This window comes from Daldinia loculata, assembly GCF_022478755.1.
Source record: "Daldinia loculata strain CBS 113971 unplaced genomic scaffold F4817scaffold_39, whole genome shotgun sequence".
In the NCBI taxonomy this organism is placed as follows: domain Eukaryota; kingdom Fungi; phylum Ascomycota; class Sordariomycetes; order Xylariales; family Hypoxylaceae; genus Daldinia; species Daldinia loculata.
In genome coordinates this window covers 54024-70725 of record NW_026054893.1, presented here as the reverse complement: position 1 = coordinate 70725, position 16702 = coordinate 54024, and the positions used below count along the sequence as shown (strand labels likewise).

Sequence of the window (16702 nt, the reverse complement as noted above, 5' to 3'; positions counted from 1 at the left end):
TAGGTCTTACAAGGTTTGGCAGGGGGTTGATAGGGTTGACAGGGTTGCCTGCCGTGGGTAACGTGGGGTTGAAAGAGGGACGTTAATCGATTGGATAAAAACCAATGCGGTGAGTTTATCTCCCTGTTTCCCCGACACCGCGGGCTGCTGCGGGCCTGCAGGCACGCGCGCAAACGCTGGGCTGAGATTCCTCGTTACGTCGTTACGTCGTCACGTTATTACGCCCTTACGTAGCTGCGTAGCTGCGCAAGCCACGCGGTCCACGTAATAAAAGTTATAAAAGTCGCGCTATAAGATACACGCGCCGCGGCGTTAGATTTATGAATTTGATGGAGGTAGTTAGTTCATTAGCTCCACACTTCCTACCTCTATCTAGGTATGTACCTAGATTACCTAAATACAAGCATACGGATTGTAGAACAAGGCTTGAACATTTGAATTACACTAATATCGGCTCAAATAAGACTTGACGAAGCAAAAACGGTTTTATATAAGTTCGTCGGATTAAATAGTTGTTATATTGATGAAGCATATTGATTATTATGCTTACTACGAAATGAATAAGCAGCTGATCGGTGCTTTGTGAAGTAGGTCTCATTGTTGCTAAAGCCACTATTAAATTCCGAGGCAGATTATCGTCTTTGACCGACTATTACACACCGCGCTCACTTCGCTATTCTACTTTTACCAAGTGAACGCGTGGTGCTTATACTGTTATCTGTTATCTTTTAACATAGAGGCCATATTATTTCGCGTAGATATAAGTACCTAGGTATTGAAACAGATAGAGGCGATCTTCGAGATAACATTCGATCATTCCCACTCACCTGGCTTCTGGTTCCGAAAACTCGGGTCACCACCAGCCCCGCATTCAGCTATGACCCATAAGGTTCGGGCTCGGGTTCGGGGACTTGGCAGAACCCCTGATTCAGGGGTCAGCCGGCAGGAGGAGTCTAGTAAAAGACACGGCGTTTTCTCTTTCCTTCGGGAAAAACACCTGTCCCCGAGATCAAATTTCCAAAATATCATATCTGTGATCAACTCTTGACGGAGTAAGTCTTAGCGAGACACGACCAAACCCCGTCTGTGATGTTAATCTTGCTAGGTAGTTTTCGAATAGTGTTACATAGATTCGAATACGATTGACTACCTAAACCAGGCACCTAAACGTAGCTTGACGCAAGGCATCTTGTTAGGTGCATAATCTATGCTTCTTATCTGGTAATTTCTTTCCCTCTGCTCACTATCACAATAAAGCCATTAGTTATCTAAAATGAAAGTTAACTTATATATGGTAAGAACGTTCTTGTTAGGATATAATAGGGCTGTCCCGTAGGGTAACCGCTAGATACTAGGTCTACTTCGTATATAAGGATGTTATACCTTTCCCCATTCTTAGGAGGGCATAGGTCAATAGTCACTATTACACTGCTATACTACTAGTTAGACCCCTATCTCTTACCTCACGTTACACAATACCCTAACACTAGGCGGCGTCGGACTAGCAGTATATTAGATATAGATATATGTTGACAAATTATACATAGAAACTATATCCTCACCCCTGTTTGAAGGAGAAAGAAGAATAAGGCACCACGATATTGATTTTCTATCCATGATAGTTACCTCTGTGTTGTAAACCTCGAGAATGATGTTATATTAATGTCAGCCCCTCATACCGAGATCTCTCATGAGATATCAAAGTTCCTCACTGTCATGACAAAGGACACAAAGAGATACTCTCTTAGAGGGGTTTTCTTATTATACATACAAATAGCGTCAATGCGAGTTTTCAACTTTTTATATTAATATTAATTTGTATCTCAAGTCTCGGCCCGGTTATTTGGCATAACAAAAGGTACTTGGCATATGAACAATGCCCACACAACAAGAAGATGACTGCATTGGCCTATGCCATAGTTGGATCAAAACGATTGCGGAAATGTGCTCATCATTCTGTTAAATCATATCAGTCTTTGTTTTAATAAGGGAGACCGCTTAGTAGGATAGCGGCTTTAAAGGGGACACTATTAATAGTCAAATTGATAATGCCTAATTCCTTACTTACCACATATCAACATAAACCGGCAAAACATCATAGTAATTAAAAGACGACAAGTTACTACAAATATTAGTCGCCATGTTTAATCTGTCTATATTTGATCGGCGACAGCATAGACATCGTGCTTCCCACAATCCAAGTCGCCATTCATCTAGGAATTCAGTTGAGTTTTCACCTCGACAGAATGTGGACAGAGAGTCCTCGAGTGAATATGAAACTGCACGATCAGGACGACAATCAACGCAATATGGTTCCGCACGATCCGGGCAACAATCAACGCAATATAGTTCTGCACGATCCGGGCAACAATCAACACAATACGACACCGGAAGATCAAGGCAACAATCAACAGACTATGGTACCGCACGATCAGGGCAACAGTCAACACAATACGACACCGGAAGATCAAGGCAACAATCAACAGACTATGGTACCGCACGATCAGGGCAACAGTCAACAACATATGAAACAGCGACCTCTATTATGGAAAGACTTCGGTTATCACATTCTCCTGAGCCTTCACGGCACCGCTCATCTTCCCGTGGCTTTCCCTCTTCGTCAACACGAAATCCGGCTACATCTCCGCAGGTTAGACATCCACTTGGGTTGAGGGAAAGTCCGATTACATCTTCTCATCAAGCTTCGTCTTCAATATATCCACATTCAACTACGTATAGCCCTGAACGCTCATCGTCGCGATATTATCCGCCTTCAGCGACGCGATACCCGGCGGAATCTTCACGTGACACTAGGCGTTCATCTTCGCGCGATCGTGGACCTTCACGCGGCGAATCTTCACGTGGCGAATCTTCACGCGGTGAATCTTCACGTGGTGAACCTTCGCGTGGTGAATCTTCGCGTGGGACCCGTCATTCACATCCACGCGATCGACCTTCACCATCGTATGATCCTCCGCCTCGTTACAAAACCCTGCCTTCGCGAGATGGTCGTCCGCCTTCGCCTCCGCCTCCGCCTCCGCCTCCATCTCCGCCTCCATCTCCACCTCCAGGTGGACCCTCACCTCCAGAATCCGATTCTTCTGATTCTTCTGAATCTGAATACGAACCTGCACCTTCGTATAGAACTCAGCCTACGCATGAACCTAGACCCCCGACGGCCCTTAACCTTCTGGAAAGAGCACGAGGTGAAGCTCGCGAAATCCTTCGACAAAGGGCAAGAACAGAGGCCCGCAACATCCGGAGCTTCTTCCAGCGAGACGAAAGGAATTTTCAATATCTGGGTATAGCGGGCCATGGTGCGAATAGCGTTGCGGTTAAGGTCAAATTGAGGAGCCGTTGGTTTAGCCGTCACTCTTCACGGACGTTTGTCGTTAAACGTGCGATTGTAGCGGGAATCCAAAGGAAATTAAGGAACGAAAACCGTATATTAAGAGTAAGTATCCCGAAAACCTAAAGAGGCTATGGGATTTCAAAATTTCATATACGTTATAATTGCAATCAGACCTAACTTACTCTTTCAAAGATGCTGCGCGGAGCCAAACACATCGTCCAACTATATCGAACTTCCGGTATACGTAACCCTATAGATAGGGCGCGAGGTCGAACAGTGATAATGGAATGGGCTCCTAATGGAACTTTGGGAAATTTCATCACGAGACTAGCGCGAAGTCGTGACCATCAATCTAATCGAATGCTCCATATCTTATTCATGTGCTGTAAGTACCATTAAGGAGATCAAAATCAATACTTAGTTATCATCAAGGCTAACATTTTGGCCCCTACTTAGTGGTTCGCATGTGTATAGCCATGGCGTTCCCACCAAGACAGGGAAGACGTGCAAGACCTCAAAGGGAGACACTACCCGATTCAAGAGCTGCGCGGGAGCGGAAGACTCAACTTATCCACCACGACATGCATACGCATAATAGTGAGCTCCATACTATTTAATTATCTAAGCTAGACGTGGCTATATGAATGCTGCTAGAGTGCTAAGAGTCGTTTGCTGACCTATCTGTTTCGAAATCTAGTACTGTTTGGAGATGTTGAACCCCCTGGCGACGGCGATCATTACGTGCTCCCCCCGTTGAAACTTATAGATTTCGAAGACGCCGAGGTGCTTTCAGACCCACAAAGGTAAGACTATTTTTCTCCTGGTAGTTACTAGCAGAAGTACAGTAGTGTTGACATTATCCGTGAAGACATAACCAAGCAGTTCAGTCAAATATATTGAGTATCGGAATGGTACGTGGCCGTTTCTCTCTGTATACAATCCCGGTTAACTTTTTAACATGCGTGCTTACGTTTGAATAGATAATGAGATGCATAATTACGGGTAATACAAACATGAACGCGCATGCTGTCCCTGTGCGGATTAATGTTAGTGGGCTGAATGTGACCATCACATCATACGCCAACTTTCCTTCCAACACTTACCCAGATATTGACGATGATATTAAAAGCCTTGTCGTTCAATGTTGTGCTGTAAATCCGCAGGAGAGGCCTACCCTTGAAGATTTGTATGGGAGAGCCCGTAGCCACCTCCGCAATAGGGAATACGATTACTATCGGGCTACTCCGAGCGCACCATACGAAAGAAAGCCATGGATAACACGATTAGTCCAAGAGTATATCCTTAACGCTGACAGCACTTGAATAAAAGGGGGTAGAGTAGACCCTATAAACTAAGCACTGGGGAGAGTAATTGTCTCGATACGGAGGCCGAAATGTCATACGACAATGGAATGAATAAGGATTGGAAGAAAATTGGCTTCGGCAAGCACATATAAGAAGTCGAATAAATACCTATACATAATGTCACTAAATATACCTAGGTAGGAGTATACAAATAGGAATTAGTAAATTCGTTGCTGATTTCAGGAGTATATATTATCTAATTCCTCTAGTATACGCGCAGAAGGCACATCAACTAGCAATATCATGTCCGTAAGAGTCTAAGTACCCTCGGAGGAACGCGTTTCGAAGTAAATGAAACCAACATAACTAGAGTATATAGGGGTGAACGGTACGATGCCTATGGCTCCATGTGTCAGGGTATTATGGGTCAGGGGTAGCTACAGGGGTCTATCGACTATATAAGAGGCGCGAAGCGCCCTCGTAAGAGGATAGAAGGCCAGGCGTTACTAGATCAATACTATCTATTACTTGGTATACCTATCCTAGACACTCACTCTGTGTATGACATCAATCGACGGGTATAAATCCTGACACCATGATACAGTCCAAAGGACGGAGGAAATGTCCAATACGGGTCGTAGGAACATTATAGGGCTCATAATAGGCAACAGCTAGACTAATTTCTCCGTAGCACTTGAAGAATTTATTTCATGGCAGTTCGACGAGCAACCAGTGATGGTTTTAGAAGCTTAATATTCTATTTCTCTATTCCTATTCTCTGCCTCAATACTGCACTATTTTCTCCGAAGCTACCTATCCACCAAGTTCCGCTATGGTAGGTAATATTAAATTTTTGTTTTGAGAAGAGTTCAGCACTTTGCTCAGGTATCACGGTCAACTAACATAATACGGCAGTAATGTTAATTAAAATTTTAATCCCATTACGTAAATCACCTTAAATTTGAAAATAAGCTCTTGGGTATCTAACATTAGGTATATACTATTATAGCTTATTAAAATCGCAATTAGAGACATGCATAGGATCGGTAGGTTAGGTACTTAAAACATGAAGACCTGGCATAATATTTAAAGCGACGAGACAACTTCTCATTTTTGTGAAGAGCCTAAATCTTTGAACTAATAGACTTTGACATTCAAAACCCAACTCTCTGTGGGACGTAGCGAATTAGTTACCAAAGATTTCGTAGTTTAGCATTGCAGAGAGTACCAATAGCTATAATATAGTTGTATATCTCGCCCTGAATAAGATATTATATGGGTAAACTTGGTAAGTAAACTCCTGAAGAGCTAAGTTTCGAGATTACTGATATTGCCAAGTCCTAACTAAGACTTTTTGTATTGGTCAGTTATAATGCGACTACTCAAGCATTGTACGTATAACTTTACATAGATCTGTCATTCTAAGTTCTTTACTACCTAATACCTAAAGACTTTGATTTCACCCTTTCATTTAGGAGGGGCTAGCTTCCACTTTGTACACGAGAGCATTTACCATTCTATAGCAGGCTTCCTTGTAGAGAGACTTTTGTTGTGGGAGTTAAATATTGGTGGAGCGCTTTTGAGTCTACACATGATATACGGTAACGAAGACCTAGTCACGATGAAAGCGAAACCGGCCCTGATGTTGATTGTATGGGAGCTGGATTTCGACTTCAATTGGGAGGGGCGGCACAAACAGCAGATTGTTTGATTCTCATCCCCGTTTTTTAGATCTTCAAGCGGGCATCCGTTTCCGGAGTGGCTTCTCTCTAACTCATCTAACAACATCGCTAGGAACTGTGGATGATGAGCATATACTGCGTTATAGATGGTATTACCTACCTGTGTATGTCAAGGATTGCTTGGCCAGTCGCGTCAGATTGAGATAACCCTACGTCTGAGATGGGGTTCCCCATACCCCTTTTCGCATTACGATCTAAAAGTTAGCGGCTAGTCTAGGATCAACGTAATTCAAGACAGTCCACGTAGGTTGAGTAGGTAGTTATGTTCGGGAGACTGGTTATTGTGGTTTAGTTATTGTATTTATAGCGAACCTATTTCCGTCCGATTATACGGCATTGAGATCCGGGTATGTTGATGTTTTGGTGAATCAATCGAGTATGGAATTGGCCTCCATCTCCCGAACATTATTTATAAACGTAGCATACCATCTATAAAGTTCCCTATTGCTGCGGTTATTGATAGTTCTATCCGTAAATAGAGGCGAGTGCAGTGCGTATAATGCGCAAAGCCCCGAAGAGATCTGTAGGCGATATTGAGCGGGTAAGAATATCAAATCCCTTTGACCGCTATGACTGTGCATGTTTACTTACTTACATAGTAGAGGAGGCCCACGCGAGTCCTTACCGATTTCTGTATCAAGCTAAGACTACCCGACTGAGAGCTAACAACGTATTTCCTGCTTATAACTTGCGCCAAAGCCAATTAGGTAAAGCCCAGCTGGGTCTGATAGCCGGATCTAACGTTTAACTCAGAAATTGACCCACGAGGTTATTTTAGCTTGCTACAGTATGAAGGAATGAAAGACAAGCAGAAAGACAAGTTAAAAGCTTAATAGCATAGCTTATCGCACCGTTGGCTAATGTTGGCTAATATGAAATGGTAATGCTTATTAGCCTAGTCGAGTACTAACCTAACGCGTCGATGTCCGTATTGGTTGGTATTAGTATCAGCATCTATGCGTTGCTATTACACGTTTATGTAGAATTGGAGAAAAACGATACCTTTCCCTCGTAAAAGATGTAAAATACTCTCGGTCTTCTTGGTGATATCATGCCACGGCGAGTGACGAGAGCCTCACTTACACTACAAGGTAACCAACCACATGATGTCAACGACACCGAGAACTATTATCGGAATCGCGCGAACGGCAGATTTTTTTTTTAATTTGGCCCACGCAACCCACGCACCCTTGGTAGCGTTACAGCAGCTCGCGCTTAGAGTCCCATTCGTCAATTGATGGGGAAGGAGGAAAAAAAATATTTCAGTGGAGCTATAGTTATACGATACGCCACTGATAGGGCAAATTATTCTTTGAGCCGAATTTCCATGTCTACACTACGTCGCACTGGTCGCGACGAATGGATCCGACTGGATCATGAGACATTTTCGGCAAGGCCGTAGTATTTCAAGTAGGTAGTTAATCTATGTAAACTGTACTAGTTATCACTTCGAAAACTTTTTCTAGAAGACCATGTCTCTTTTAATAAAGTCGACGGTAACCGTCCCAAAAAGCTTACCTTTTATATGAATTCCCCTCACCCCGGACACACACACACACACCACCACGCTCCCCTTTTCACTTCTCATCTCCCCCAAGTAACTAATTACATAACACGGTCCTTCTAGTGCCCGTGCCTCCCCCCGTCACGCTCGTGCGTCTTTGTCGTCGAGCCGATCTAGCTGTCGAGATGGACCTAGCCATCAGCGAGGGAGAAAAGAGCCCGAAGGAGAATTCTCTGACTAGCAATGGTGGTCAGAAGGATGTTGAGGCTGGTGACGACCAGCTACATCGGGGCCTTCGCAGCTACCATCTCCAGTTTATCGCCATCGGAGGAACCGTCGGAACTGGCCTGTTCTTAGGAAGCGGGGAGGCGTTGGCGACAGCCGGTCCTGTTGGCTGTCTCATCGCCTTCCTCTTCGTCGGCTCAATCGTGTTCTCCATCATGACGAGTCTGGGTGAAATGGCTTCATTCATTCCGGTTGCTGGCAGTTTTACCGTGTACGCTTCTCGATTCGTCGACCGCTCTCTTGGTTTCGCGATGGGCTGGATTTATTGGTTCAGCTGGTCCATAACGTTCGCTCTCGAACTCGTAGCAGCCGGCGTTATTATCCAGTATTGGGACTCGACGCTTAGCATCGGAATATTTATCGCTATTTTTTGGGTCATCTTCACAGGCGCCAACTTCTTGCCAATTCGTTATTTTGGAGCCTTCGAAATGTGGTTCTCTAGCATCAAGGTCGTCACCATCGTCGGTTTCATCATATTCGCCATTTGTATCGATGCTGGTGCGGGGAAGAATGGATATCTCGGGTTCGACGCCTGGGTACACCCTGGCCCTTTCGCCGAATATATTTTTACTGGAAACATCGGCAAGTTTGTTGGATTCTGGTCGGTACTCGTTACCGCCGGATTCAGCTACCAGGGGGCAGAACTTGTCGGCATCGGCGCAGGAGAGACTCATGACCCAGCAAAGAATGTCCCAAAGGCTATCCGGTGGACATTCTGGGGAATTCTATCTCTTTTCGTTTCAACCATCTTCTTTGTCGGCTTACTCGTGCCTTATGATACGGGAGCTCTTCTAATCGGCACTACGGATGCCTCAGCGTCGCCACTTGTTATCGCAGCTAACCTCGCTGGAGTTTCTGTTCTTCCTCACATCATCAACGCCGTCCTATTAACCGCCGTACTCTCTGCTGCTAATTCAAACGTTTACTCTGGGAGTCGTATTTTAGTCGGTCTAGCCTTGGAGAATAATGCCCCTGCATTCTTGTCCCGTACAAATCAGCATGGAACTCCCTATTTCGCGGTCGGTGTCACTTCGGCAATCGGGCTCCTCGCCTTTATGAATCTATCGGCGAACGGCGGCGACGTCTTCGATTGGCTGCTAAATATCACTGCCATAGCTGGCTTCATCACCTGGTCTTGTATCAGCGTCTGCCACTTACGATTCATGAAAGCCTTAAAGGCTAAGGGAATCTCCAGAAAAGATCTCCCATACGCGGCGCCGTTCCAACCATACTTAACTTGGTTTGGTCTCTTCTTCTGCGTGTTGATTCTATTGACCAACGGATTTACTGTTTTCATCGAGTGGAAAACCAGCGATTTCTTCGCCGCATATATTAGCCTCATATTGTTTGTTGTGCTCTTTGTAGGGCACAAACTCATATGCTGGACAAAACCCGTCAAACTAGCAGATGTGGACCTTGACCGTGACAGAGTCCAGCAATAATCTCTATTGCATATGTAAATATTTTATAGCAATACCTACCGTTTATGATACCCTTAATATCAAATATTATAGTATATCTTGCTGTTGTCATTAGAAACCTTACTAGAGAAGTCATAATAATTACCTAAAAGAGCACTATCAAAGCAAGTAGCTCTCCCCTTTATATTCACACCGCTGTGAATAGTTACCAAGGATGAATAGGTATCCACCGTCCTATAGTCGTCGACTATAGCACGTACTTTTTAACAATCATCAAGTATATCATAAGCTACTCTATAGACGCCGACTATAACATGCCGTTTTCTATAGTCGTCGAGTATACGCCGCCCCACCTTATAATCGGCGTCTACGCCATGTTGTTTTTTAAGCTGTCGACTATAAGATGTACCTCTCTATAGTCGCCGATTATAGCATGTACCCGCCTAACAGCACTTGCCCATCAAACAGTGTCTACCCCACGTTCACTCGCCTTACATTCACTCACCCTGCGTGTACTCGCCTTACATGAAGCTATCTTGTGCACTTGCCTTACATCAACTCCCCCTTAGGTTTCGATTGTAACCTGTACTCGCCCTGTCAACCAGCTTGACCCGCATAAAGTACGAAAATTTTGTATGTACTTGCCTAAGAGGTTCTCTTGACCCTCTAGCATTGGCCACGATGTGCAATCTAACCAGGTAGCTACCGCAGTAATTCTTTTTCCCACCTGCCAGTCTTTCCTCATTCCTCAGGAACACAACTCTCGAAATCTCTATATAATTCCCCCCCAAAACCCAGGTTTTTACCATTCCAATACTTTCTTTCACAAGAGGCTTTAGTCACTGCACTCGAGTTTCTCGAAACCTGCAACCACTTTAGTCAATTCTTTCTTCTCTCGAGATAATTTAAACCAACCTGACAGTTAAGCAACCCTAACCTTGGGGGTCGAACCAGTTAAATTACTTTTCGAGTTTCGAAGGTCAGTATTCCCCCAAGACTCTTCTTAAGCTCTGTCTTTTACCTCTTCTACATGTTTCCCTTTCACATTCCTGCCACCATTTCCCCTCTCTAGGTAACCCAAATCATGAAAATGCGTTGAAGAAATCCGACTGTATTGAAAAGAAATCATCCTTTCCATACTGGCCGATGCCCCTACTTATTATCCTACACAACATATATGGCCTTACAGCATTCATTATTGCACCTTTCAAGACCCTTCAAACCATCATCACCCCAGATTCTAATTCTCGCCTAGTGATCCAAGTCAAAGCTCTGACTGCTTACCCTCCAACCATGGCTACAAACGCCGAATCATCAGCCATGGCCGTCGCCAAAGGCGGCTCAGACACAGCCGACGTTGTCATTTGGGGTATTGTCTATAATGATGATTACAAGAAAAATGTGAAAGAGAAAACTGTCAATCAGTTTTACGAAGAGAGCTTGCGCCCAAAGGGCAAGTCCGCGACCAAGTCTAGTAAGGCTAAAGTGAACAACGATGACATCGATAGCGGGAACAACAATAGTACTGGAAATACTCTAGATCTACGACCCGGAGAAGTGATGGGTGAGAACATCTTAGCCCCAGAAGGCAAATTTCTGAAGGCAATCGTATTAGAAGACGGTAGACGACAAGATATCCCCGAGACAAAATCATACCGCCCTGTTTACGGACCTAGCGAGCCCAAAACCGCACCGGCGAGGTACACTCCTCGTACCAGCATGCAGGACATTCATTGGGCGATGATCGCCACGGACGGAAAGTCGTATCACAAAGCTAACGAGCGAGACGGCGTCAACCCCCAAAAGATGGGCCCTGCTAAAGGAAGTCCCTTTACGCTCTGTGATGTCGAAAAGGACATCTTCATCATAGACAGATACGCTTTGGCATGTGTCGAGCGTCCCGATGGCGTCAACGGAAACCACAAGGCTGATATTTTTGGGACGACTGCTACCAAGCAAGCTCGTCAGCGGATTGACGATTGGCTTCTACGGCCAAAGAATGTTCTCTTCAACGTCAATGACCCGGGTAGTCTTCTGATCTACTTGGATCTCCTTGAGAGAGCGTCGAAGTACGGAAAGGACGGGAGCAAAGATCTTCTCAATCAGAAGAGAACAGTTGGTTTCTTCTCGGGCCCCAAGCAGTGCAACCACGATGATTGCAACAAGTGGCGCAACGAGCAGGCGACGAAGATGCGCACCCCCGCCCAGAAGAACATCTTGAAGCAACCTTGGTGGGTCTTTGCCGACTTCTGTCCGATGGGCACGAATGCGATCTCTTTTAAGACTTCGCAACACTCTGAGGACATCATTTCAATCGAGAACATCCGCAATGAAGATGCCAATCGCACTCGCGCCTTCTGCCACGCAGTGCTAAACCATTCTCCCTTCAAGGAGGGCTATGCAATTCTTCACCAGGACAATATGTTCCCGCTCTTGGTTCACGCTAGTGGTCAGTGTTTGACTCCCAATGACACCGGAAGGGACAAACTAGATGAAATTGTTAGCCAAGTTAGGGATGGCCGCGCGTGTTATGGTTGTGCTGAGAAGCGCGACACAAACAAGATCTTCGGTATGAATGATCTTCTTAAAGATCAAGCTACGGGGTTGATCTATCTCAACTACGAGGTAGATGAGGACACCACAATGATGGATGCGTAATCATACGAATGTCGCACGCGAAGAGAGACAAGTCGGTCTCGACTCCTCATCGATTCTACCGTTGCTTTCGCTGTACCTACACTTTTCCTTCCTTTCCATCGCAACACCTCCTATACGTCACATAATAGGAGACCATCCATCCAAGCAACAAAAGACGCAAGTCTATTGATTCTATAGAGCCGATGGCAGTTTATTGCAGATACTCGTTGAGACTCGAGCAGGATCGGGACCAAATGTTTCTTTCTGGCCCACGGAGCCAGGAGACAGAGCATTAGATGAGAAACATGTAGCTAGCTATGCAGTCAATTCTGAGTTTTTCCTTATAATATTCCCCCATTCTCATAGTTAAGTGCTTAATGAAGGCCGCACGCGGACCATCTCTGAATGTTCATTGGTTGGAGTGCCGGCTTTGATACGGAGGTCACTGTTGATACCCCGGCCGGTCACCGGCCCCACTTAGCCCGCTAGGTAGTCAAGGTCCGCCGCTAGAGATGCTCTTGCACAGCGCCTGAAAAGGTAACCATGTAGATCCCATGATTCAGGCAATTACTGCCTGCATTCTATGCATATATAAATATAGCTAAATCCTAATCCTATAATCTTAAATAGTTAACTTAACAACGATGTTACCACTATTTTAGGAATCATATAAAATCGATTTTATGTAGCAGAACGCTACCTAGAAAGAATAGCGAAAGCAAGCCGTTTACCATTATGTAAAACGCACCACCAGCCCTTTGATTAGGCAAATCGTCGTTATACACATTATGTAAAACGCACCACCAGCCTTTTTATTAAACAAATCGTCGCTACACATCCTGTAGAAACGTACTAGACATTAGGCAATAAAATAAACCCGTACCAAGCACCAGCCCTGCCCTTTTGCCAGTTTATTTAAAACAATAATAGACCCTTGCTACCTTCGCCAGTCTATTCAAAACAATAATAAACCCCTACTACCTTGCCAGTCTATTTAAACGGCATTTACGATGCCACACACAACCTTACTAGTTAAATCGATATTGCCAAACGAAACTTTATCAGTTAAATCGTTGCCAACCAAAACCTCGCCAGTTAAACCAACATCGCCAGCCAAAATATCGTCAACCAAACCCATACCTATCGAGTCTCGCACCAAGTGCAACAAGTGCAATAAACAGTTCCGATCACGTAATAAGCTTATGAAATACGTCCGCACCCAAACGTGCCGTGAATTATCTCAACCTAAATTACCTTAACCTAAATTACCTCAACCGACCGACCAATCCACAAACATCAAAACGTTGCAGGCCGAGATTGTGACCTTACGAAACGATTTGAAAGTACTTCGGAAAAAGTTTAAAAAATACAAAAAGCCAAAAACACAATACGGATCGAGATAAGGATACGGGGGAGGCTACTTGTTGGAACCAAGACCTAAAGAATCGTACAATCTAGGTACGGGCCGAAACACTATACCATGGTATTAATGATGATTATTATGGTAATAAATAATTATAGTGATGATTAGAGAGTTGAGAACAACTCTAAAGAAAAAAAAGAGTAATGTAAATCCTATGATTTAGGCAATTGCTGCCTGCATTTTATGCATATATAAATATAGCTAGATCCTAATCCTATAATCCTAAATAGTCAATTTAACAACGATGTTACCACTATTCTAGGAATCACAACCACGAGTACGGAAAGCTTATGGAATCGAGGTAGCTACTAAAATAAAATACCTAGATGACCCTTACTATACAATCGTCTGTTTAAGAAGATAACCTGAAACTAAACACGTAGGGTAGGATCACCATATCACTAATGATCCATACGAAGTACTAGGCTTAAGAAACATGTAGAGATGAGTCTTGGCACATTAGAAGTATGCCAATTCATATTATTATTCTCTTGCTGCAGGACAAGGCCAAAGTTACCTCCTAATGTAGTAGAGGACGCAATCTAATTCGTCCTTAAAAGTAGCACACATCACAAGTATTAAGAATAAAGTCAACAGACGCGCGGAAAACAATTCGTTTCTGCTAGGAACTAGCTCTAGAGAAGTAGGTAACGGGAGTCCCGGCCGTCGCAATCGTGGCAAGTGAATCTATAACGCATCTCCTGAGCCATGAATATCAATGCAAATGTGTATTCCGCAACCACTCATTATGGGCTGTGTTCCTTTCCTGCGTCATGATCTACTATGAATCTTCAATAAACTCGATCATGACTGTGCCCTGTTTCAAACCAGCCTCTTCGATAGTCTTTTCTAACTCCTCGATGAGATCTCTACCCGCCGGCATTGCTTTGAGCTCGAATTGGATATTCTCCTTGCCCTCGAGAGGCTCGGCCTTCAACCACTCATAGATACGGCGAACGGGGTCTGTGATGGAGAATCTTCGAATAATGCGACCGCCGGCATGGCGAAATTGTATTCTGGTCGTAGTTGCCGGATTATTCTCGGGTTCCACGTGAGGATTGGTTGATGATATTTGGGCAAATGCCGACTCTGATGCATTAGAGGGTTGATTAAAGTCATCAGCTAAGTCATTAGACTCATCAACCTCTTTACCCTTGCCTTTTCCAATATCTGGGTTCGACTTAGTAAGGGCGTCAGGATCCTGAACGCTAGGCCCCGATGATCCGCCGTCTTCGTCAAGACTGTTTTGTAAAGCCATTCTAAGCATCTCCTCTTCCGACATTCGGCTAATATCGACGGGCTTCGTCTTCGGTTTTGACTTAACCACTGGATTCTTGCTGTTGGCCGCTAAGCTGTATCGGTCGAGAAACTCGACGAGGTCTGAATGAAACTCCGTCATGGAGGGAAACGATTCTCCTGACCAAACTTTGACCTGCTCTCCGGTACGGGGATCGATAATAGAAACATGCGGATAGTTATTTTCGTCCTCGTGAGCTTGATTGTTGAAGTAGAATGTGGTGTATGATTGGGCCACCGGGTCATCTAAGGTGTATTGTAAGAAGATAAAATGCTCGCGAATCAAAGACACAATGTCTTCGTTCTTCCAGTGATCTCTGTTAAGAACCTGGCATCGAAAATCATCCATCTTCTGAAGATTAACAAGTATCCACTTCTTCTCTTCTTTTCCGAGGTCTCTTGCGGCATCTAATGGTAGGCGGGTAATCAAGCCTGTCGGAGGTGCGAATAGATCTCTTAATCTTCGCGATGTATTACTAGAAGTAGGTGGCGTATTTCGCGGTCGAACGCCGTCTTCCCGGTCGAACCAGTCAACCGAGGATTGATTGAAGGGGTTGGCGCCAGTACCTATGATGAAAGTTAGGAAAGCCAGCGGGAGGAGAGGCGTACTTTGAAAAAGAAAATAAAAGGCTCACCTTGTACTCTCCGTCGGCGTAGTTGTTCCATGACGGCGGCTTCTCGGTCGTCGTCTAAGCCCCAAGAGGGATCGGGTGCTGCGAGAGTCTCGGTCGTTTGCGCTATAGGGGCTCTTACTCCATCCAGTGATCCATGATTTTCCGAGTACATTTCCTCCTGTAGCCGTCTCGCCATCTCGGCATCTTCTTCCTCTTGCGCGCTTCTTACTAATGCCGTGACATCATCCGCATCATCAGGCACATCAAATTCATTATTTGCCATGTGCACATCGTCATCATCGTCGGAATCTATGTGGATTACCCCGCGGGAATCTTCGCGACCGGTAAAAGCTTGGCTTCGACTTGCAGACGACGATGTAGCTTGTCTTGCTGGAGTAGAAGTTGAAGCGGCAGGCTGGTTGAAGCTGGCTTGCAACTCGGGGTTTTCGTAGAAGAGTTGAATAGCTTGCATAGGATCACCGCCTGAGATTTCAAGATAGCCGCGGGCTACATGATCGGCTGAGATGCCAGTTATGGCCATAAATTGAACCACATCCTCATCCATCTTCTAAAACTTGTATAGCTACCTAGATAGGTATAGATAAATAGTGAACGTGTTGGATATTATCTTAAGCGCGAGGCTAAGTATTCGACAGGGTTGGGCGGGTCTGGATCGTATCGTCGAGGAACTTCTAAGATGAAGAAGTGTGGTTTGGTTAAGTTAGGTAGGTAATCGTAGGCACTCGTAGCTGAAGATGAATAAAAGTTAGCGACGACTCTAAGTTCACAATGGACTAGTTAGGCTTTAAATACTCTGATGGGATTTTGCCTGTAACAATAACATGAACAATCCACACTATTCGAAAAAAGTATGAGGGAGCGATGACCACCAAGGCAAACGAAAATAAGATGAGATTGTTTGCATGAGAATGATGCCGTAGCAGATGACTGTGCTGTAGTAGTAATGGACTAATGGTTTAAAGGCGGCACTTATTGTGACGCAACAACTATCTTGTGGGGCCGACCACCGATGGGAAGTAGGTAGATAGGCAGATAGGGCAGATAGGGCAGATAAGTTATATAAAATAATGGGGCCGCTGTTATCCTTTCCCGACCTTTCTCCG

At 44.7% G+C, this 16702-nt stretch overlaps 4 protein-coding genes across 4 annotated transcripts; 3 read left to right on the top strand and 1 right to left on the bottom strand.

Annotated features, from left to right (window-relative positions):
* Positions 1-2246: 2246 nt before the first annotated feature.
* F4817DRAFT_317714 (kinase-like domain-containing protein) lies at positions 2247-4674 on the top strand (the record flags this gene model as incomplete). Its single annotated transcript, XM_049300836.1, has 7 exons — positions 2247-2650; positions 2740-3454; positions 3545-3737; positions 3809-3949; positions 4050-4155; positions 4221-4263; positions 4333-4674. The coding sequence occupies 7 exons, from the start codon at positions 2247-2249 to the stop codon at positions 4672-4674; spliced, it is 1944 nt and encodes a 647-aa protein (XP_049157169.1).
* Positions 4675-7694: 3020 nt separating this feature from the next.
* F4817DRAFT_343350 (amino acid permease/ SLC12A domain-containing protein) lies at positions 7695-9705 on the top strand. Its single transcript, XM_049304016.1, has one exon. It carries the CDS (start codon positions 8088-8090, stop codon positions 9627-9629), a length of 1542 nt encoding a protein of 513 aa, XP_049157168.1. The 5' UTR covers positions 7695-8087; the 3' UTR covers positions 9630-9705.
* A 1196-nt stretch (positions 9706-10901) lies between these two features.
* On the top strand, positions 10902-12266 carry F4817DRAFT_366599 (uncharacterized protein; the record flags this gene model as incomplete). Its single annotated transcript, XM_049307002.1, has 1 exon — positions 10902-12266. The coding sequence occupies one exon, from the start codon at positions 10902-10904 to the stop codon at positions 12264-12266; it is 1365 nt and encodes a 454-aa protein (XP_049157167.1).
* A 1871-nt stretch (positions 12267-14137) lies between these two features.
* On the bottom strand, positions 14138-16611 carry F4817DRAFT_173067 (uncharacterized protein). Its single transcript, XM_049298230.1, has 3 exons — positions 16392-16611; positions 15600-16327; positions 14138-15531 (listed from the first exon to the last, which is right to left on the bottom strand). Exons 2-3 carry the CDS (start codon positions 16141-16143, stop codon positions 14450-14452), a joined length of 1626 nt encoding a protein of 541 aa, XP_049157166.1. The 5' UTR covers positions 16144-16327; positions 16392-16611; the 3' UTR covers positions 14138-14449.
* Between the last annotated feature and the right edge of the window lie 91 nt (positions 16612-16702).

Bases quoted from the DNA above. Each gene is read 5' to 3' on its own strand.
- F4817DRAFT_343350 (XM_049304016.1), top strand. From the start codon at position 8,088: ATGGACCTAGCCATCAGCGAGGGAGAAAAGAGCCCGAAGGAGAATTCT.
- F4817DRAFT_173067 (XM_049298230.1), bottom strand. From the start codon at position 16,143: ATGGATGAGGATGTGGTTCAATTTATGGCCATAACTGGCATCTCAGCC. The intron at 15,532-15,599 runs GTGAGCCTTTTA...CTTTCATCATAG, and splicing joins ACGCCGACGGAGAGTACAAG to GTACTGGCGCCAACCCCTTC.